The following is a 21,618-nucleotide window of genomic DNA, read 5'->3' on the forward strand; positions in this document are numbered from 1 at the left end:
GTAACGATTTGCCCCCTTAGCAAACGCTATGAATTGTCACAATTCACTTTTGCAGTTTGATTCATCCATCAATTATTGAACAATGTGGTGAATGCAGTGGCTTCTAGTGGCTGGAGGGGGTTGTGTGAACCCAGTAACATACGACATATACATGAGTCGGGAAAACATTGATTCTTACGCAAATTGATGCATGTCATCACGAGCTTATGAATTGATGCATCACTGCACTTGTCTCACCCGTAGTGAATAGGTTGCACGGAAGTAAGTCGTTTCACAGACAGCCGGAGTAAAATGTGGGTATGACCTTCTCAAAATTCTACATATCTGGCCCATGTGGAAGGAGAACAAAAAGGGCCTTTGAGATGGGGGGGAAATATGCCTCGGTGTTTGAGAAAGGAACGGATTTAGTTTTAAAAGTCGCCACCCTTTGGGGAATGAAAGCCCGCTGTAATTCTTAGCGCAAGAGTTTGCTGTAATATTGATGTTGCCGTGTATAAGTGCTTTGAAATAATTTACTGGTAGAAAAAAGAAAACTTGAGCCACTTTCAGATAATTTTGACTCGCCTCGATTCTCGGTAAGGGTTACATTTTATTTGACAGAAGATGAGCTCACCGCGGCGATGCAGCGTGTGCCATTCCTTTATTCTGGGATTGCCTGCGCCGCCGTCCGCAATTCATCGCGCGTTTGTTAATTAGCGCGGCTCGCATCCTGACAGGAGAAGTATAGAGATGGGGGGGGGGAGCGCTTTGATGGCGCGTTCATTGAAGGGGTGCACGGAAGGGGAGGCCCTTTTCTTGAGGCCAGGAATCTGAAGATCCACGACCCCCCCCCCTCCCGGGAGATGTTCCACTCGCTATGTAAAGCCGGTCCAGCTCATGAGCAGTGGCAAGCTGTCGGGGAGGAAGGGTGGCCGTCAAGATTTATTATCCCTCTGTGCCGGACAGGGCCACTCGGCTGGCTCGCTCCTCTAGGGCTTTGAAATGCATCTCTCCCATCTCCGGAGGACAAACTCTTGACATTCCATGATATAACTGAACTTCTTTGTCCGACGCTTTGCAGAATGTTAACCACGGTCGTACGTGAATATCAACGAGTCAATAATTTTGAAACTCTAAATGGTGGAAGCTCTCATTCCCATCGGGTTGTACACAATTTGATGTGCATAAGAAACAAAAATCCTGCAGTTGCCTTGGGAGCAATAAAAAAGAAGTTGATTCTACAAAATTTGCACGATGAATAATTCTTTGCACACAATATTTCGTGGCTATTAACATTTCCTGGCTTGCATAAAAGTGAAGGCGGAATATTATGTAAATGTAACTGCATTTTTATTTCGTAAGCAAACTCTGCCACTTAGGTCATTTAATTTTCATCAAAGATCCAGCACACCGAGCCCTGCCTCGCTGCAGAGCTAAGCTCCTCACTCTCCATCATCATCATCGTCAATTGCAGCAGCAACAGTCGTGCTTCATCCACTGCTAGATGAACTTGTCCTGGTAGAGTTGTAGCCATGAACACTGCGGGGTGAATTCACCGTAAAGTGCGTGCCGTCTGTGTCACAGCGGACGTTAAAAATTACGTTATGTCATTCGAACAAAGAGTGGGCTGTGTGCGCTGGCGTTATGGTCCTAATTTTTGGCCAAATTAAAAACTTGCTTGCAAATTACATTATTTGGGAAGGTGGTAATCGTCGGGCCCTGACTGCAAAAACAGCAGGATCCTCCTGAGAGAGAATGAGGAAACTCGGGAAAGGCTTTTCTGGGATAGTAAGCGTCGTAGTAATCATAATTTTACCAAAACAGCAAATAAGCGGGGATAGTTGCATTCTATATATGATGGAAAATATAGAGCCAGTTGTGCTAATTGTAACAAATCGCTTGCCGAAAAAATTATATACGTGCAGAAATGAAAGCCTCGGCGACGGCGTGATGTCTGCTGGCTTCTCCACCTCGCATGGCCGCCGTGTGACGGTCATCGTCAAGCGTTGGTGACTAACCTCTCTCCTCCACCCGCTGGGATTCATTCCTGGACGAGAGCCCACTGATACTAATTCCGTAACGGCCGCAGAACTCGGTGGAGAGAGACGCCGGGGAGTCGGCTTCATCCTCTGCCTTGGAGCAGACGGCTTTCTCTCAGGGAATTGGCTCTCACTACCGCATTCTTCCCATCCGCTTAATATAATTGTGCGTCGGAACATTGCATTTAAATCTTATCAAACCAGTTTTCATGATCTTTTTGTGTAATTCTGCAAAAGTAAGTGTTTTGCGAAATTGAAAAGAAAAAGCGAGAAAAATTGAGCACATAAAAGCTTTGTTTTGAGATGTCCTGAATCTCGGCGCTTCATCATCATCCATGATCAATCCACTGCTGGATGAAGTTCTCCCCAAATCGCCGCCATCCCTCGCTGTCCTGCGACGCAACAATGCTCCCGCTCACAAGCCGATCTCATCGCTCCATCTCCACGATGGACGTCCTCTGGCTCCTTCCCTTGTTTGGCTGCCGCTCGGTAGTCTAGTCTCAGCCCCCGTCCCATCGCCCATTCTAGCTACACGTCCTGCCCGGGCCTATTTAGGCGGAGCGTTGCGCGGCTTAACTTTAATTGGAGCACCATATCCCCCGTGTAGTTGACATTCGCCTCCCGGGCCACGCGGTGCACACCTAACTGTGGCGGTGCCAACAGTGCATCGTCGTGTCCGTGAGAATTACCGATGCCACGCTAATTGATGGACTTGCATTTCAGGGGGCGAGTGGCAGGGCTCGAGAGCTTGTGCCGTGGATGGGTGGGTGGGAGGGGGTAGGCGAGGGCATCGTTCGCGAGGTTGGCTTCACAGGCCCTCTGGTCCGGATGAGTGGCGCTCTCCACCCTAATTATAAAATAACAAGTTAGGATAAATCTGCACATGCGGCGTGGATTATGTAACGCTTTGCACCGCGGAAGGATTTAATGAACCGGTGCGAAAGCCGACGGGGTAGCTGTCGGGGTGAAATACTTCTGCATGTTTGCAAATTGTCTTATTTGATTTGGTTTGAGTCTTCAAATTTGGGGCAGCCCTTTTATCATTTTGGCCAATTTTAGATAGGGTCAATTTAGTAATTGACCCCTCTTTTACCCAGGAAAGCCTGCATTAAAGAAACCAGAGCACCATAAGAAATCCCGTGTGAGTGATGGAATGACACCAAAATAATTCTGCACAGATAAATTCAGGAATTTGTTGCTGTGTGTAACGGCTACCTCTCTGCGCAAATCTACAACATCGAGCATTCCCATCCAATTATTAGCCAGGATGAACCCCACTATTTAGGGTGCGTTTTGGGTGATTTCATCATGTGTGCTACCCCTTACCGTGCACCGCTCGGCGTGTCAGCGGAGAACGCGGTACTGCGTCAGCTAATAAAATTTACGTCACATGTAAAACCAGTGGGACCATGCCCAAGACACCATCCACGCAGATATAATTTGCTTTTTAGATATAATTTTTTGCTTTTTCCAATCGCTGTTAGTTACGTTTTATTGAAAAACGCAAAAGTCATAATCTGCTTGCATCTGGTTTTTATGAAGCCGTCCCAGGCGTGAACTTTTATATTTAAAGAAACAAGTTTTATCTGCACATCACAGTCGGCTGTCAGATGAGTGTCGAAGCTGTTGATGGTAATTGTTGTTCAGAGTTCTCTGGGACGTCATACATCCCGAAGAATCGGAGGACCACATTGACTTGTGAATGTTCATTTTGATAGCCTCCCAAAGACTCAGCTGATTCTTTTTTTAAAGCGTGTGCAGTTGAAGTTTAGGTTTATTTTGGTACAGGTAAAACCCACTGGGCAATAAAAGCAAATTTTCAATGGAGGATTTGGTTACACCATAGGAACCTGGTTACTACAGCAAAACAAACCACATAACCCAACAAACAACTGTTCCCAAAGGCACGGTCGTGCATCAACATCTTTGTGCAACCAGCACAAAGAATACAAGGTTAATAGAACGCATCACATACACACGTGGCTGTGACAGCCGTGATGGTGGTGGCCAAGACGGCGGAGGAACCATCGTTTAACTCTTGTGCTGGCTCCGGCAGTTTTCCCTTGCAGTCTGGCCACAGAGTTTGCTGCCCTACGATACCACGGTGAAGACGTTAACCGGTCTTGAGCACCGGGCTAACAGTTTCAGACTGCTCCATTGTAACTTCTCTTCTCGCTGTCCGACGTGTTTTCGTCTCGTGCCGCGTGCCCCCAACGTTTCGCTCTCTCGCGTGCTGGAAGCTTCTTTAGGGACCGGAACGTCGAGACGTCACGCGGAGCGGCACGCGGCGCGACCTCTGATCGCGCCGCGCCGGAGAGCTGTGCTGCGGCGTTTCTCTTGTTCCTAACAATAATGCTGAGGCAGTATTTTCCGCTGGCAGGTAGGAAACTTAGCGGCGGTGAAGGCCGCATCCCCTGTGCCACGGTGCAGCACGGCACACGCCGGTGTTAGTGTTCTCTTTGAAGTGCCGTCCCGGGTGGCTGTGTGCCGCTCGGAATCTCACCGGATCCCACCGTGGATTACCTGCGGGCCACGGAAAACCCATTGCCCCATCCCTTTAATTGCTGTGAAGTTTGAACGCGTAAAGCAGGCGGTGAAAGGGTTTAGTCTGCATTAAATTAGCATTTGAATGTAATCCATGGGCTCAATAAACACCGGCTAGCGAACGCGGTCCCCGTTCGTATGACTTACGCTGCGTACGTTATTTCCCTGTGCGTGCACACTCGCGTGCATTGAAGTTAGATGTTGCTCAAAGCATTTCGACAAAGTAACGTTTTAAAAGCTTTAATCGCACGAGTTTACTACCATTGGAGCTGGGCACTTAGTTTGGAGACGTCCCGAACTCTCCGTCGGGGGCCGATCGTGATGGCGGACCGTCGAGAGGGTCTGGGGCTGCCAGAGCGCACAGCTCGCCTATTGAAACACCTCTGGCGTACGCGCTTGTTTTTATGTCGTCTTTAATCAGCGCTTTAGAGCCTGCCAGTTGTATTAATGTCGGCCGTCCCCTGTAACTTTTATGCCTGGAAAGATTTTCATTACAGAACCGTGGTAGAGTGTCTGGGTGCCGTGTGGAGCTGGCAAGACGGTCACTCCTGCTAACTAGGGAGCCATGGATATTGAAGAATGCTGAAAGAATTGTGTCGAGGTGGGCACAAATGCCCAAGGATGTGTCTTCAGAGACGGACTAACAGAATTAATGTTGTTGCGTCTTTACCGTCTGAGCCCCCAAGGCCCTGCGAGCCTCAGGAATCTATAGTAATTTGTGTGCCTTAAGTGCCGCAAGGAGCTTGCAGTCACCCGGGCAATTAATTAGCACGACTGTGTCGCCGTTCGTGCCAAGCAACTCCACTTGACAAATGAGCAAAACGCTGATCTGTTGTGGGGCTTTCAAACAGAGCCGTCGTCTGTCACTGGCAGATTGTAGTTGCGTTGGCTTTTCGTCGCATAAACAGTATATGTAATAAGCGCGTTAAGAAAATTTGAGCCGTTCATGTCAAGAAACGTGCGGCCGTTAGGATGAAACCGCCGAGCGAGTTGTGTGTTCTCTTTGCGTGCAGTTGTTTCCCTTTCGCGGAAGCTCTTTTTAAACCCCGGCACGTCAGGGGTTGAGGGGGCATCGCCGCGATCGGAATTGTCAGCGTTTAATTGTAATCTCCAGATTAATCTGGAAATAAATTTGAGAAGGGGGTGGGGAGGTTGAGATTGTGGCGAGGCTTGAAGCCGCGTAGGCATTGGATTGGGGCAGTCGCGCGACACCGACCTGGCAAGGCCCCCGCAGGGCTGTGGGATGGATGAAAACATCTCTGCCTTGAAAAAAACACAGTTTTCTGCGACGGCTCTCATTAACATTTAAAGAAGTGTTGCTCCAGGGATCGGTTCAATGTGCCTTTCCCAAAGTGCGAGGAAAGGCTGAGAAAATATATTGTGTTTGAGTCCTGGTGGGGTTTGCATTGTTCCTTGGCTTTGTTGGCTGTGCAATTATTAATGGCTGTACAGGGAATCCCTAATGAGTTTTAATTGTGTAGGGTTTTCTTAAAAGAAGCTCGAGGCCGATAGAGCGTTCTTGCAAGTGCTGCGGCAAATTACTGTTATTAAGTAAAGCTTATATAATGAGAACGCATTTAAGTGCAAATCCGTCACTTTAAAATCATCTGTAATGTTTGGAGGACATAATTTCCGTCGGCCGCGTTTCCAGGCCGGACCATTAGAAATGGATGTTATGCAAGTCAGCCTATCGACCAGCACAGTGACTTGAGCAGGGCAAGAAAAACGCAGAGCCTTTGCCCCGTATTCAAAATCCTCTTAAGGGGTATATTTATGGAAGGGAGTTCTTTTTTCTCTCTATAATCTTGCATTCCAAGGGTATATAATAAACCACTCACTCTCACTGTAGATAATGGTCCTCACTCGGGGTTATAGGCGGGTGCTCCGTAAACACTGTAGCACCTTGGTGTGAGGCTGCATTTTTATGGCTAGCGGGCCTTCTAATGTGATTTTGCTCATCTGCCGAGACTGACAGCTGCCCACAGGCTTCGAGAGGGCCTCTTCGTTCCGTCTGTTGCAAACGTAGCAGCGGTGGCGCACAGGAAAGAGCGCTTTTAAATTTGGCGTTAGGTTGATGAATGTTTAAAATGTTTAATCTTCCATAATTAATTTGCCAGGCTTAGCGTAGTTATATAACGGCGGTTTATAATTTATTCATACCGACGCAAACGTAGGCAACGTCACGTAAACCACCAATTCATGTTGTGTTCCCGTTTGAAGTGCCGTATTTATTATTTACCGCAATCAGGCGTATTATTTCAAAGCCAGAGGCGTTCCAAAAAGAAAGTCGTCTTGCAAACAGCAGCAGATTTTGTGCTTCAATTGCGAATGCACATTAACCCCGCGTCCGCCCTGCCAGCCACGTGGCATCGGGGGATAATGGCGTGCGAGTTAGCGTTACCGCACCGAACGTCCGTCGTGGCAAAGCTCGTGACACGATCGGCTTTCTGGCGACGCGTTCGAGTGGCGCACGCATGTGAGGTCACGGTGGGTCATCCTGCAGCCCTTTATTTATTTTGAGCAATAGAACAACGTATCTCTAACCTGAAATGAAAACAACCTTCCTTTTTTGTTGTCATTAATACTGCAATCAATGCGATTGCCCTCAGAGCATTGTGTTGCCGCGGTCGGCGTTTGTGCAAAGCTGGGTCCAGTGCATCTGTTGGCACTCCTGTACTGCGGCGCCTGGCAATTTATTCCCTACGAGTCAGAGGCGTGCCCTTAAACTGCCTTTGACCCTCTATCTCGGGGCCTGTCAGAAGAGCAGATATCTATTTGACAGAGATGTTTGTCTCAAGGACAGCCTTCACTCCGGTGCAGGGAAACAGCATGGGCTTTTTGTCCCGGCCCTATTCTGTGATTTCTGCACATTCCACAACGGGCAATTCATCTTATTTAGTGTAGCATTTGTTGGTTGTGTACTGCGAAAAATCAGCGTTGAAATAAAATCATTACTGCAATTATTTTTAGTTTAGAAAAAAAAGCCCAATGATTAATAGCTCGCCCACTGTTTGAATAAATTATGGATATTTTTATGTCGTTCCACTGGCTGCTTGTTGTTCATAAAACGTTGTCTATCAAACAAAATGATACATTGTGATTTAAAATAATTAACATGCAATCAATAACTCTCGGGCTTGCAATGTTTTCCCGAAAGCTTGTAAAGCATTAGCGTTGTTGTCTGCTGATGAATATGACAAGAACAGACATTTATTAATCGGTGTGATTAAATGTTCTTCTTCTTCCCGTTCTGTTGGAAGTTATAATTCTTTAAACACTAACGCAAGCATAATTGCTCGATCCAATATCACACATTCATCCCGGTTACAATCCAGTTTATATTTTCATATATCACATGGCCTGTGACAAAGTCGCCCGGAATACTCCCATCAGTCTTGTCACATCTCAGCATTGAGCCTGGACAGTGCGTCGATGGGTGCCCACCAGGCATTATAGGCTGCCGTGGGACTATGTATGTTAAACTTCTTTAGCACCGTACGTAGCCGACCGCGCTAATCGGAGGTGCATTACAATCCGTTGTTGTCCTGTACTTCTGTGCTCCCACATCTACGCTGACCATGTTCACCAACCCACACTGACCAGCATGATGAAGTATGGTCAAACAACCCCGCATGACCCGCACGGGGTGGGGGGGAAGCCCTCGCTGACCAGTGTATTGACAAAAGCGCTGTACGATCGCTGAACTCCGGCGACAAAATCGTTGGCTCACGACGGGCCGCTTCCCTCGCTGTGTTCGCAGGACTACGCCGAGAAGGAGAAGGCGATCGCAAAGGCGCTCGAGGACCTGAAGGCCAACTTCTACTGCGAGCTGTGCGAGAAGCAGTACTACAAGCACAAGGAGTTCGACAACCACATCAACTCCTACGACCACGCGCACAAGCAGGTGAGTCCTGGCGCAGCAGCAATGCCCGGCGCCCGCGTGGGACGTCGTACGCACCCTCGGCCTACGGCGGACGTGAGTTACAAATGAAGGAGCGTTTTCCCGCGATCAGTCCAGCTGTCGAGTGTGCAGGTGGTGTAACAGCACCAGCGGCCCATGAGCACGAGCGGCCCAAACGCCGGGTTATAAAGAGAGAATTGATCACAGACGGGGTGTAGGCCCATTTATTTCCTCGCTCCAGGGCCTTTGCCAACTACGCGACGCCACTGCAGCCGCTGCCTAAACGACGACCAACAGCTGCGTGACAATGCATCGATTCGCCTCTTGCGCTACATCGACGAGTTGAGCGTGTGAATGTTTGTATCGGCTGTTTCATTTCCTTTTTGCACAACTGCTCGCCCAGATGTGGGCCCACCTGCAGAAACTGTCCGCTGCCGCCCTTGGTTGGTGGCAGGGTGGCGCAGCATTAACACGTGTCCCTGCATGAAGTTTTGTATGCTTTGCATGGGTTTCTTCTCTTACGGGTTCTCCAGTTTCCTCCCGTAGCTTAAAAAAAGAAAAACCGTACACTGTAACTGGAAAATCTTGACTTAAAGCTTGCGTGGCTGCAGGAATTCATATTCTTTGGGTCTTTCGATAAAGTCACGTAGATAGGTTCAAAGAAAATAACAAAAAACGACGTTTCAATCGCAACACAAGCGGTCGTCACCAGGAAAAGGGGGATAGCGTCTAAAGGCAAACTGTTTATAAAGGTTTGAAAAAACAGCTTAACTTTACTGATGCAGTTGGGATGGCAGAGAGCAGCATGGCCCCTCTACTATGAAAGCGGTATGATGATATTCATAATAATAACGCAGCCTTGATGTTACAAGCAGTCTTTGCACTGCACTGGCCTTAAGGGAACTCATAGCAAAATGCCATGGCTGGTTTGGTTCTTACTGGAGAGGAAAATATGTATGGAAATTGGTCTTAGGATAGGCTGCACCAGAGGGTGGCGATGTAATTTACTACGGTGTGCGTGGCTTGCGTGTGTGGGTTTTTTAAACGCTGTAACGACCTGAATATGCCCTGTCCTAACCGCAGCATCACTCAGCTCTAATACAGTTATCAGGACGGCGCCACAAATGGTGCTAAATCACAGCAGGGTGCCCTGGCGAAGCACGTGAAAGTAAATAAATGTTTTTGAAAAGGGCTGATGGCTGTTCAATTCGAAAGCAATGATGAATCGCGCAGCCCGCGTCTGTGCTGTGTGCCAGCTGCACTGGGTTTGTTTTCCTTTGCCATGGCCTTGCATGAACACAGGAACACATCGGTTGTGATGCCTGTGCAGAGTGGCATCTGACTACTGAGACAGAGAGACGTTTTATTTTTGTTCGTAGGCTACTCGAGTGCCAAGGGTGTACGCCGCACGCCAACGACGCGTACGCGACATGAGTGCTACGTGGCGTTACTTAATTATGCAACCCTAATTGTCTCTGCACACTTCGCGCCATTTATTTAATTAATCACGTTGTTACTTATTTAAGACATGCTCAGTTTTAAAAGGAATTTAATTCGCAGCATTTTCAAATGCACGCATGCCAGCACAGCTACGCGTCACTGCTATTTAAGCAAAATAGGCAATTTGGCTTTCGCGTTTTTTGCTATGGGGGCCCACGGTGAATACTGAACTAAATTGCATCGGTTTGTCTCAATGCACGTTAAACAAAATTACTTGGACAACTTTGACGATTCGACCGTTTTTTCTGCTTGGGCAAAGCTGTGTTTAAATTTGGAGTGCATAATTATTATAGCGTGCGCCTTCTCAATCTGCCCAAATAACTCCCAGGGCACTGGCAATGCACGCATCGCCCTTAGCCAGCCGGTTAAAGTGTCTCGCCGCCCAAATACAGCGTCGCTCGCGTTGCCTCTCGGCACCCGGATGGGTGTTTGCATTCAGAATAAGAGTGCGCAGAAGATGCATTAGTCTGCACCGCCCGAGGGGGCCAGCTACTGCTGTGTTAATCGTCATCAAACATTCATAAGTACCTGCGGCAGGTGTGCCTTCGGCCGCCACATGTCGTCTCACCCGACGGCTGCTGCGCTGCTGTACCAGAGCGTGCGCGCGCGTGCCGGCTAACCATTGAGCAGGGCAGGGAGCGCTTTTTATGCCGGGCGTATGATCACAGGCATCGCTTGACATTGCTTTTGCAGCAGATGTCGACATACACATTCGGCCTTTCTGTGCCGCGTCATTTCGGAATCGTAGCCGCCGGGTCGGAGTTCTGCGCACGTTCACATTGTTCAGCCGTCTATCGTTGCGTGAACTTGTTAACGTTCTGCGTGTCGGCTCGATTGCAAATTGCTCAAGTAACCGGCGATTCCAGTTTATTTGCACGTGCACACAGAGCCCTTGTAGTCAATCCACTGCTGGATGAGGTAGAAGCACAGTACAAGACAAGATGTTACTGCATTGCCCACCACGTTAGCCCCACGGCCTACAGACACGCGCTGTGCATGGTCGTGGCCCATCCAAGCTCTTGTTTCGCGATCCCGGACACTCGGCCGTCGGCTGGAAATCGCATAATGGGCCAATTCCCTTCTTAGAACGCAGTCGTGAATCGCTCCCGTCGGTGTTTCGCGAGCGTCGAGGGGCCAGCTCGCTGCTGTTTGCGATCGCTGCGGGTGAGCGCGCGCGAATGCCCGCCTGCGCCCGCCTGCACCCGCCTGCGCCCGCCTGCACCCGCGTGCACCCGCGTGCGTCGTGCCGCAGCCGTAGAGCGACAACCGCCCCCCCCCTCTTTCGTCGCCGTGACCCCGTCCTCCCACGCTCTCTCCCACCCACTTCTCGGCTCATGTATAATGTAGTTGTGGCAGAGATCTGCTTAGTGCCCCCACGGGGGACGTCGGCCTCTGAATAAATGACTTACAAGTGCACGCGGCGAAGGCGTTTTCCATCACGGCGCGGCTCTCCGGGCCGCGGCAAGCCAATCTCAGCCGACTCGGCTCGTTCGCTGCCTCGCCGAAATAATCGGCATCCGGCCAATGCATTAAGTGGGCACCCGAAGCAAATATATCACTGTCACGTTAATGGGCGCCGGGATTTTAAAGTTCGTCTCGTGATTGTTTGAATTCAGAATTTCCCGTGGTCGGTGTAAGTGGCAAGTTGATTTACTGGGAAGGGATGGGGGGTGGGCAGTAATGTATTTTTGTTTGAAGCATTATGCATTCGAGGCTGAATAAAACTGCAAAAGGGGATTTGAGTTATTCCAAGGCATGTTCGATTGTGCTTTTGGGTCGACTTTCGAAAGAATAAGTACATACTTGCGTTGGGAACAAAAGTTACTAAGAAAAAAGAATGTAGGTCCTTATTTTGAAGAGTGCGTTGAAAGCGGGGGATAATGTCAACGTGATTTGTGAAGCGGTGAGACGTAATCGGAGTAGCTTGTGATGGACGTGGCACCGGCTGAGCTGGCAAGCACCGGTATTTTTCCTGACAGGGCACTTGGCAGCAAAATAAAGTAACTTTGATAATAGATGATCCCTATTAAGATTGTTGTACTGTACAAGAATGGGTAATGAAAAGTGTAACTGCTCGACAACAACTTTCTCCGGGGCATGCACTCAAACCGCCCGCGTGCAGAGCCCCAGCGTACATCGCATTTGTCAGTGGAGAAACGAGAACGGGGAAAAGTTGGGTTACGTATCGAGATTACGGCATGCCAAAAAAGTTCCCACGACAAATGCTCTCGCCTCACGGAACCCGTTTGCTTTTTTGCAGAGGCTGAAGGAGTTGAAGCAGCGGGAATTTGCACGCAACGTCTCCTCGAGGTCGCACAAAGATGACCGCAAGCAGGAGAAGGCCCTGCGCAGGCTGCATGAGCTGGCTGATCTACGCAAGCAGACGGAACGGTGAGGCTCAGCACCAGCTCCCGCCTGGCACCGCCACCACCGCCACGCCGCCACCAGCGCGAACAAACCCCTTCCCAAAGAAATGCGAGCCTTATTTCCCAGTGTGGGAAATAAGTTTTGAGCTGCCATCGCAAGGTGTCCTGGATGCCTTCATTCTTTGTTGTGGGCACATTATTCAAGGAACTTGGGCACCCTTAATCAGGGATCCAGGCCCATCGGCTGACGTGAAGAGAATGGAAAATCTCCAGCCGCTGCGCTTGCCGCTCCCATTCCCTATCGTTCACTTGGGGGGCATCTCCGTGTCAGAGCCGGCCAAGCGGCTTGTGTACGCTGTAGAGTGTACCTCGTAGTGCAATTGAACGACTGCGCTGATAATTGCTTCTCGTAAAGAGCCGCCACCGCCTGACCTACGGGGCCCTCCGTTAGACGGGTCGAGCGCGCCGTGAGCACGGGGAGCGACTCGGCCGGTGTCGAAGACAATTTTAACCTTCGGAGTAAACGCGCGACTCCTCCCCACCTCGGAAAAATAAGGTGTCCACGCGCAAATATGGTAGCTTTCAGGATGGAGCGGATGTTTGCGGCCACGAAGCACACATGTCGGCGCCGTTGTAGAATCTCTCCGCAGCCCCCCAACGGTTTATCCAGCGAGACGCAGAAACCCGAGCGCAGGAGTGGCTTGGGTTCGTGGCAGCGCATGAAACCAGGTCCTTGCTGATCTCGTCAAGAAACTTAAAGCATCACGCGTCGTCGAACAAAGACGGTCACTGCATCGTGCTTCTGCGGCCGTCTGGAACCCTCTTCCTTCCGATATTAGGAAGCCACTGGAGCTATGCACTTTTAAATCATCTAGATTGACAAAATGATTACTTAAGAACTGCTTTTTGTGTTTAGTTTGTTATCCTTCCCCCGCACCTCCGACTAGCATGTTTGTCTACGTACGGTGCGAAAGAAGTTCAATGTACACATAGAAGTCGCTTTGCTTGGGGTGCCGAGCCGGCCGCCGTCGCAGGGCCGTGCTGGCACCGGCAATTTAGGAGAGACGCCTGCCCCCTTCCCATGAGGAGCACGCTCGTCACATCACACAGCGCCCCTTTTGTTCTTTTGTTAAAGGCAAAGGATCTGGCAAACGCATTGAAGCAATCTGTTTACAGAACGTTTCACGATATGACACAAGTGCAAATGTTGGACTTGACAAGTGACAGGGGAGCCAAGGGGGTCCCACTTCATTAGCGGGGCCACGTGCACGCGCGCGTTGTGGTACGTCGCCCGAGCCGTGTTGTTTCCCACGTGAAGCGAGCGCTGCATTCATCACACAAAGTAGCTTCAAGATCAATACATTTGTTGCGCCCGTCAGAAATTAGATTTGCGATGCAGGGTCAGAGGGATGTGGTCGCGTGGTATAACGTGGTTATCCGGTTTAACGACGCCCCGCATGGCGCCCCCCCTCCGGGTTTGCCGTGCCGTGCCGCAGAAGAGCGGGAAGCTGAGAGATTGGCGGCGCGTTGATTTACAACGCTTCGCATTCCGAGGACCGCTATAACTACGTTAGCGAGCGTGTTCTTGTGGCGAGGGGACCATTACCGTTTGCTCTGCCAGCGTCGCCGTAAATTCCAAGTGTTCACATTAATTGAAGTACCCATCTCTCACGTGTCACCACTAATTTGCTACACCCCTTTCCTGAGACGGAAATACTTTTAAATTAAATTTTCCCCGTTGGCTTCGAAGAAAACTTTGCAAACATGGTAAGCTCCCGGCGTAGTGCGTAACTAGGATCCCAGTTGCTGTTAAGTTTTATTAACGTCTTGATGCAGTGGCTCCTTTTAACTGCTTTGTATGCAAGTAAATCAATTAAATATAAATTGATCAATTAGGATGTAGGATGCATGCCCTTTGAAGTTCGAATGTGTGATGTATCCCGGTATAAATCTTTAAATGTAGCGCATGAGAGTTTTATTTTCTCACTAATTTGCCTTATTGAAATTTCAGCATTTTGTATTAGAGGCTGGTAATTGTTTTTCTTTTACTGCAATCGGTAGTGCTGTTTTAACGCAAGGGAAAAGTAATGAAAATGGAACAAGATTAATGGGTTTTTGCTTCAACTGCAATGTTTACCAATCCAACGTGATTCCCAGTCGTGCCGCGCGTCGTTCGGCATGTTGTCCGACGTTTCGCTCCACCTGCCGACAACTCTTGGGGAACCGATTCCTCTGGGCGAAGCGTCGAACATCGTGCCGAACGACGCTTGGCACGACCCGAATACAAATCGGAGAGCCGTACGGGCATGACCGCATAAAAAAAAAAGCCTACGTGGCGCCGTTACAACGTTAACCCATCGCCCCTTGTCGGCCTGCGCAGATCTCCGGGCAGCACGTTCAAGACGCTGTCGGAGGGCGAGTCGGAGGACATGTTCTTTGGCGCCGACGAGCTGGCCGAAAAAATGGGCCTGTACGCCGAGTGCGCGACGGACACGTCGCCTTGGGAGAAGGGCAGCGAGTCCCCGCACAGCAGCACCAACAGCCAGGGCGCCACCGCCATCCTGCCGTTCACGCCCAAGGGCGACGGCGACAGCCCCGCCACGGCCACGCAGAAGCTGGGCGTCTCGTTCTCCTTCTCCAAGAAGAAGGCTCCCTCCAAGCTCGAGTCGTCCGCCTCCGTGTTCAGCGAGAGCAACGAGGAGGTGGTGGAGTCCAAGGAGGTGACGCTGAGCTACAAGGGGAAGCTGACCTCCCTGCCGGAAGGCGTGGTGCCCACGCCGAGCGAGGCCGAGGCTGAGGCCAAGGCCAAGGCCGAGGAGGAGGAGGAGAAGGAGAAGGCGGCCGCGGCGGCGGCGGCGGCCGAGGCCGGCCGTCAGCGGCGCCGACCCAAAGAGCCGGAGATGGCGACGGTGATGGAGTACTACTACTACACCCCCCCGGCTCACTGCAGGGTGAAGCCCAAGTTCCCCTTCATGATATTCTGCAAGTCGGCCGAGAAGGTGTTGGATCACGACCTCGACCCGGAGGAAAAGAAAAAGGCCAAGGAGGAGGCCGACAACAATAAAGCCGCGGCCGGCCAAGCCGGTGACGACCCCGGCCAAGCCGGTGACGACCCCGGCGAGGCGGAAGAGAAACAGCGTGGGCCCGGCGACGCGCCGCAGGCTTCGGAATCGCCGGCGGAAGGTAAAGATGCCAGCCAGCCTCCGTTGGAGCGGCCTGATGAAGACGTCGCAAGCAAGGACGCCGCCGCCACCGCTGAGGATGACGTCAAGACTGAGACGGGCGTCAAGGATGAAGCGCACTGCTCCTCCTCCACCGCCGCCGCTGCCACCATCTCCGCTGCTGCCGAATCACCGGAGGCAGATGCCATGAAAGTGGAGAAGCCGCGCAAGGCGGCGGAGCCTTTTTTTTCAGTGCTGAGCCGAGATGAAACGACCACCCTCCAGTGGCCTTCGGAGCTACTCCTGCACACGCTGACTGAGCCTTCCGTCTCGTACAGCTGTAACCCTTTATATTTCGAGTTTAAGCCGCGGCTCAGGCAGCTTAAGGGAAAAGTCGGTCCTGCAGTTCCCTCTGAAGGTTGCGAGCAGCCCGGCGAGCAGCCCGGCGAGCAGCCCGACTCGACGAAGGTGGAGACTCTCCGCGAATGCAAATCTGCAGAGGGGGCGGCGTCGGAGGGCGCCGCTGATGAGGCGGCCCGCGGAAGCGGCTCCACCGTGACGGCCCTCCCCTCGCTGGACACGGCCGGGGAGCCCTCGGCGGCCAAAGGCGGCACCGCCACCCCGGAGGTCCGGGGCCTAGCACCGCCCGCGGCGCCCAAAGCAGCCAAAAAACACAAGAAGCACAAGAAGTCTGGCAAACATTCGAAACGCAAATCGAGCAAGCAGAAGGGGGGGAGCAAACCTGGCAAACCCGGCCCGTCGGATAAAGGGCAGCAGGGCGCGGGGGTGGGGGCGGCGGGGACGTCGGGGACAGCACCCGAGCCGCAACAGCGATCGCTGAAAAGCAAACACAAGAGGAAGAAAACGACAGAAGATAAGCCCGAGAAAGCGGCGGCGAAAGAAGAAAGTGCCAGAGCGGACAGCGGTGCGCAGGCGGATGAAAAGGAGGCGACACAAAAGAGGCACAAACATAAAGAAGCGGGACAAGCCCAAACGAATGCTGACGAGAAAGGTAAGAAGGCAGATCCCACGCCCCAGTGCTCAAGTGCCAAAACCCCGACCAAGGAAAAGAGCAGCGACAGCCTCGAAGCGAAAGCGCCCGACGGGCCCGGCGCGAAGAAGTCGTCGCGCTCCAAGCTGAAGAAGAAGTCGCGGCACGGCAGCAAAGCGCCCGAGAGCGACGCCAGGGAGGGGCGCACCGAGAAGAGGTCGCCGTCGTCCCGCCGCAGCGCCCCGCGCGGCGGAGACTCGGACAGCGAGCACTCGCGCGGCGGCCGGAGGTCGGCCTCCAGACGGCGCCGCTCGAGCCACGGCTCGGACTCGTCGAGCAGCCGCGGCCGCAGCTACGACGGCAAGCGGTCGTCGGAGCGCGAGGGCTCGCGCCACCGGCGCCGCCGCCGCCGCCACTCCTCCAAGCGCAGCTACGATGCGCACGATGACTACAGTGGCTCCCAGCGCAGGGCAAAGCGGCGCAGGTAAAAGAGTGAAATCGTGCCGAAAGCAAAGCTAGCGCCGTGCCCATTGCCTCTCACCCTCCCACGTTTCTTTCCCCCTACGCACGTCACGCACGCGGCACGATTTGCAGATGTCGACGGAGTGTTTTTTTCTGCATGGCAAATAAATCATTTTTTTCTCCATTTTCACATCTGAAATGCAGCATTTGTCCATTTTTCCGCGCGTTCTTTTTCGCGGACAAACGATGACATCCATCCCTGAATATCGGTAACCGTTACGATCGGCTCTTGGGCGATTGGCGTTCGCAGGTATTCGTCTTCGTCCGACGCGAGTTACCGCGGGAGAAGCCGCAGCAGGTCCGGGAGGAGCTACAGCCGGAGACGAAGCGGCAGCCGCGACCGCCGCCGGCGCAGCCGCGACAGCAGCAGCCGGAGCCGCAGCCGCAGCCGCAGCCACAGTCGCAGCCGGCGCAGCAGCGCCAGGCGCTCGCGCTCGGGAGAGGGCGGCGGGCGCGGGCGACGCGGGGGGGGCAAGTGCCGGGACCGCTCGTTCGAGCGCGGCGCGAGGCGGAGGGGCGGCGACGACGACAGCAGCTCCGCGTCCCGCGAGCGGTCCTTCCGGAGTCGCTCCGGCAGCTCCCGCGCGGCGACGGCGTCGGCGGCGGCGGCCTCGGCCAACCGCCCGGGCACCTCGCGACGGGAGTGCAACCGGCGCAACGACGACAAGAAGCCCGAGCCGCCGCAGGCCCCTCCGCCGCAGCGCTCCACGCAGGCCCAGAAGGAGAGCGTGGACACGGCGGAGCAGCGTCGCGAGACCACGCAGGAAGAGCGCAACCTGGCGACGGCCAAGCGGCTGCTGGAGCGCATTCGCTCCAAGAGGCAGGAGCTGAACTCCCTGGACGGCGAGGGGGCCTTTGCCACCGCCACCAAGGTCGGGATTAGGCTCAAGGACCCTCCGCAGGGTTTCTTTGGGCCCAAGCTTCCTCCCACCATGGGGAACGTCGCCGTGCTGCCCATGATTGGAAAACTGCCCATTTGCAAGCGACCGTGCTTCAAGAAGGACGGCGACATGGACATCTGCACGATATTTTCCGATCCTGAGAAACCCACATTGGAATCTTTCCTTCCTTTCTCTCTAAGCGCACTCGAGGTTGAAGCACAACCGCCGTTCTCCGACGTGTCGCCCACGGTGACCGAATTGACGCCGGGTAACGACACTTGTGCAGCGTCGAAGCAAGAGGAGCCTCCGAACGATAACGCCACGGTGCAAGACACCTGCACCAACATGGATCTGGAACCCGTGGAACCGCCGTCCCTCGCCGACAGTCAACCCCCACCGCAACTGCATCTCCAGCTTCCACCTCAGCCCCAGGTGTCGCCACGGCCCCTACCGCAGCCTCAGCACCAGCCTCAGCACCAGCCCCAACCGCCCCAACAGCACCAACACGAGCCCCAGCCACAGCCCTACTCCCAGTACCACCCCTGGCCACAGTCGAGCCCCATCATATTTGAGGAACCCAAGAGCCCGACGGAGTCCCTGGCCTCGTCGGAGTCGTGCGAGAGCGAGCGCTCCCACGACCGCCGCCGGGCCATTTCGCCGCCACTCTCGGCCCAGCCCATCTCCTTCGCGCCGGAGGAGATGGAGAAGTACTGGCAGCTGCAACAGCAGGCCCAGCAGCACATTCAGCAACAGCTGATGGCCAGCAAGGCCAAGAGCATGCCGCCCGTGCCCGTCATGTCGCCGCAGGTGCCGTCGCCCACGCCCATCATCCAGCACGTGGCGGTGCAGCCCCAGCAGCAGCAGCAGCACCCGGCCGTGTCCATCTCGTCGGTGCACCACACCCTCCTGCAGCACCACGCGGCGGCCGTGGCGGCCGGCCTGCACCCGCTCGCCGCGCACCACGCGCACCACGCCCACCACGCCCACCACGCCCACCACCACCACCCGGGCCAGATGCAGATGACGCAGGTGCACGCGCTGCCGCAGCACCACCTGGCGCACATCTCCCTGTCGCCGTTCCCCGCCCACCACACCTTCCAGACGGGCACGGGCGGCCTGGTGCACGTGATCCCCGCGTCGGCGCTGCACCCGACGCTGGCGCTGCACCCCATGAGCATGCACCACCACCACGCCACGGCGTTCGTGCCGGCCATGCTGGCGCCCCACCACCACGCCTTCCAGCTGCACCCGCTCATCCACCCGGCCGCGTTTGCAGCGCAAGACGTCCACCACCACCATCAGCCGCCCTCGTCCTGAGGGCGACGGCCGGCGCCGGCCGCAAAGCAAGCCGGCGCTCGTAATGTCGCGACGTCGGCGCGGCTGGCGAACTTTGAGAGCGTGCGGGCGAAGATGGCAATGCGTGAGAGGCAGGCATCCTGCGGGCCCGACCGTGACGGACACGTGGGCTCTGTGCGTGCGTCCCGTTCGCATCGGCGCGATGGTCTACGTGGCGCACGTGACGTTACGCGCCGTAGTCGCTACCCCCGCCCCCCACCCCCCCTGCCCTTGTCCCCTTCTCCTTAAGTTATGCTCTTGCCCCCCTTGATTTCTGTTGTGCCGTTTTCCGTAGCCCTGTAGAAAAGTTAATGAACACAGAGTTAAAAAAAAAACAATGTAAATGTCAAAGGTGAGTGTGAGAATCGAGGAATGGTGTGGGGCTGCCCGGCACCGTGCCTATCGGGGAGACGAGGGTGGGGGGGGACGATGCTTGTCTCCGTCTCCGCGAATGCTCCGTAACCTGCTCCCCGCCTCGTGTTCGTTGCTCACGTCATCGCGTCCCACGTTTCGTTCGTTTGATGACGGTGCGTTCCCTCCCGTGTGTTGACCGCCACGAGGATTGGCCGTCAACGTCCCACCACTCGCACCCCCCTCGCCGTCTTTGTCAATGAACAGCTTCATCGTTGTTTTTAACTCATCGTTACTGTGAAGTGTAGGACGGTTGTGTTGGTTACTTTTTTGTTTGTTGGTGGGGTTTCTTTGCGTTTTTTTTCTCGTATTACGTCGGCGCCTGTGTGTGTGTGTGGCACGTGGCCGTGGCTTTTAAACACCCGCAAGAGAGAGGAACCCGTCGCGTCATCCCGGCAATAATTTTGTAATTCTCCCATCTCATCGTGCTGCGTTATATATTATCAGTGAAACGATGTATCATTGTACGGTAATACAGTATGCAAACAATGGAGCTGCTGCTGGCTTTTTGTATAATGTAGAAACTGCACAGTTGTAAAGTCTTTAAAACGTGTGTGATGTTGGTGATGCGTACTGTCCATTTTTTCTATAATAGCCGACTTATGCCCTGCCGTGTCAAACACTCGTTTATCGTGACACGCGGTGGGGGGCGGGGGGGACTTAAGTATAAATATTATTTTAAAGGTTTGTAAAATTATTGTAACTACTGTAAACCGCGGGGAGGTACAGGAGCCTTCGAGACAAATGACCCTTCTATTCGGCCGTTCCGCTTTGGAGCCTCAAATGGATCCCATCTTACAAACCGCAATCTCGTTCGCATTTACGAGAGGGGGGGCCCCCGCGGCTAAGGGAGCCGCCGCGTGTTTTGATGCCACTGAGCCCGACTCGCACTGCAGATATGTTGAGAAAGTTTACGTGCAAGACCATGATGGTTATGAAAAAAAAATAGATTTTGTTTCAACCGGCGATCTTTATTGTGCGGGGCGACACCCACGTTTCACGATCCTGCCGAGCCGCTACGACGAACGGAGACCCGTAACGCACAAATCCAATCCGATGTTGACTTGCGGGCAGCGATAGGCACTGCTTTGCTCTTTATGTTCTGAAGAAGAAACAAAAAGCAAAGTTTGGAGATCCCTCGGCTTGAAATGTTTTCTTTCGACACTGGGCAACAACTGGGACTGCTTTGAACCCCGCTCCCTACACAATTGGATAACGCTAAAAGGAAGTCCAGCCTGTTGGCACCGTAATGAAATTTCGCTCTGCCCTGCAATCACAGTCGATCGCGTGGCCACTTACAGCTGACAGTAGCTAACCCTATTGCTCTAAAAGGGTTGTCTCGTACGGTTAATGTAGTAATGCCGGGGGTCACGAGGTGTTGCTAAGCGCGCACATCTCGGCGTTCACCGGTGCAATAATAGCGCAGTGTGGCAGTGTTGGCAAATGACTCGCGAAAATCAAGTGGAAGGAGGAGCAGCGCAAGTAACTCGATGATGGGTGGCTACGTGTGGAAACTCGGCGTTATGGGTGTTCGTCCGAAGGCTTTTGTATCTCCCGGCAGCCTGAAAAATGTCATGGAATACCTGCCATGGAATTATCATTCTGAGTTCTGTGTTCATTGTAAAGAAATGGTTTTTCTTTTGTTAATAAAAACAAATGCTTTAACAAACGCATGTGCTGCTATATAAGGTGTTGAGTGGATGTGTGGGGGGCCCTAATGGAGCCTTGACAAATATCGGGTTTCCTATTTATATTTTCGAATCGGTGCCGTTTATTCAAATGAGAGGGGTGTTTTTGCGTGCAGACAACTGCTCGGACCCATAAACATTGTGTTGGTCTCCTTCCAAGGCACTCATCCGCCCCGCGAACAGGCTAAACACGTGTGTGCGTCGATTATACGTCAGGCACACACACACCCATATGTTGAACACAGACATTGGGACGCATGACATCCAATCACAGCTACAATCAGGACGCCACTGTAAAAT

The 21,618-nt window shown here is 53.1% G+C and overlaps 1 protein-coding gene across 3 annotated transcripts in view; it reads left to right on the top strand.

Annotated features, from left to right (window-relative positions):
• Window positions 1-21,299, top strand: part of GPATCH8 (G-patch domain containing 8) — an 87,720-nt gene extending 66,421 nt beyond the window's left edge. For all 3 annotated transcript variants that reach the window (XM_078604041.1, XM_078604042.1, XM_078604044.1), the window contains 4 exons: window positions 8,323-8,466; window positions 12,224-12,354; window positions 14,710-16,965; window positions 17,254-21,299. In XM_078604041.1, coding sequence (XP_078460167.1) covers window positions 8,323-8,466; window positions 12,224-12,354; window positions 14,710-16,965; window positions 17,254-19,201 — 4,479 coding nt within the window. In that variant the 3' untranslated portion in view covers window positions 19,202-21,299. The remainder of the gene's footprint in view (window positions 1-8,322; window positions 8,467-12,223; window positions 12,355-14,709; window positions 16,966-17,253) is intronic.
• The last annotated feature ends 319 nt before the right edge of the window (window positions 21,300-21,618 follow it).

This window comes from Lampetra planeri, chromosome 21 (assembly GCF_965212315.1).
Source record: "Lampetra planeri chromosome 21, kcLamPlan1.2.h2, whole genome shotgun sequence".
NCBI classification, from domain to species: domain Eukaryota; kingdom Metazoa; phylum Chordata; class Hyperoartia; order Petromyzontiformes; family Petromyzontidae; genus Lampetra; species Lampetra planeri.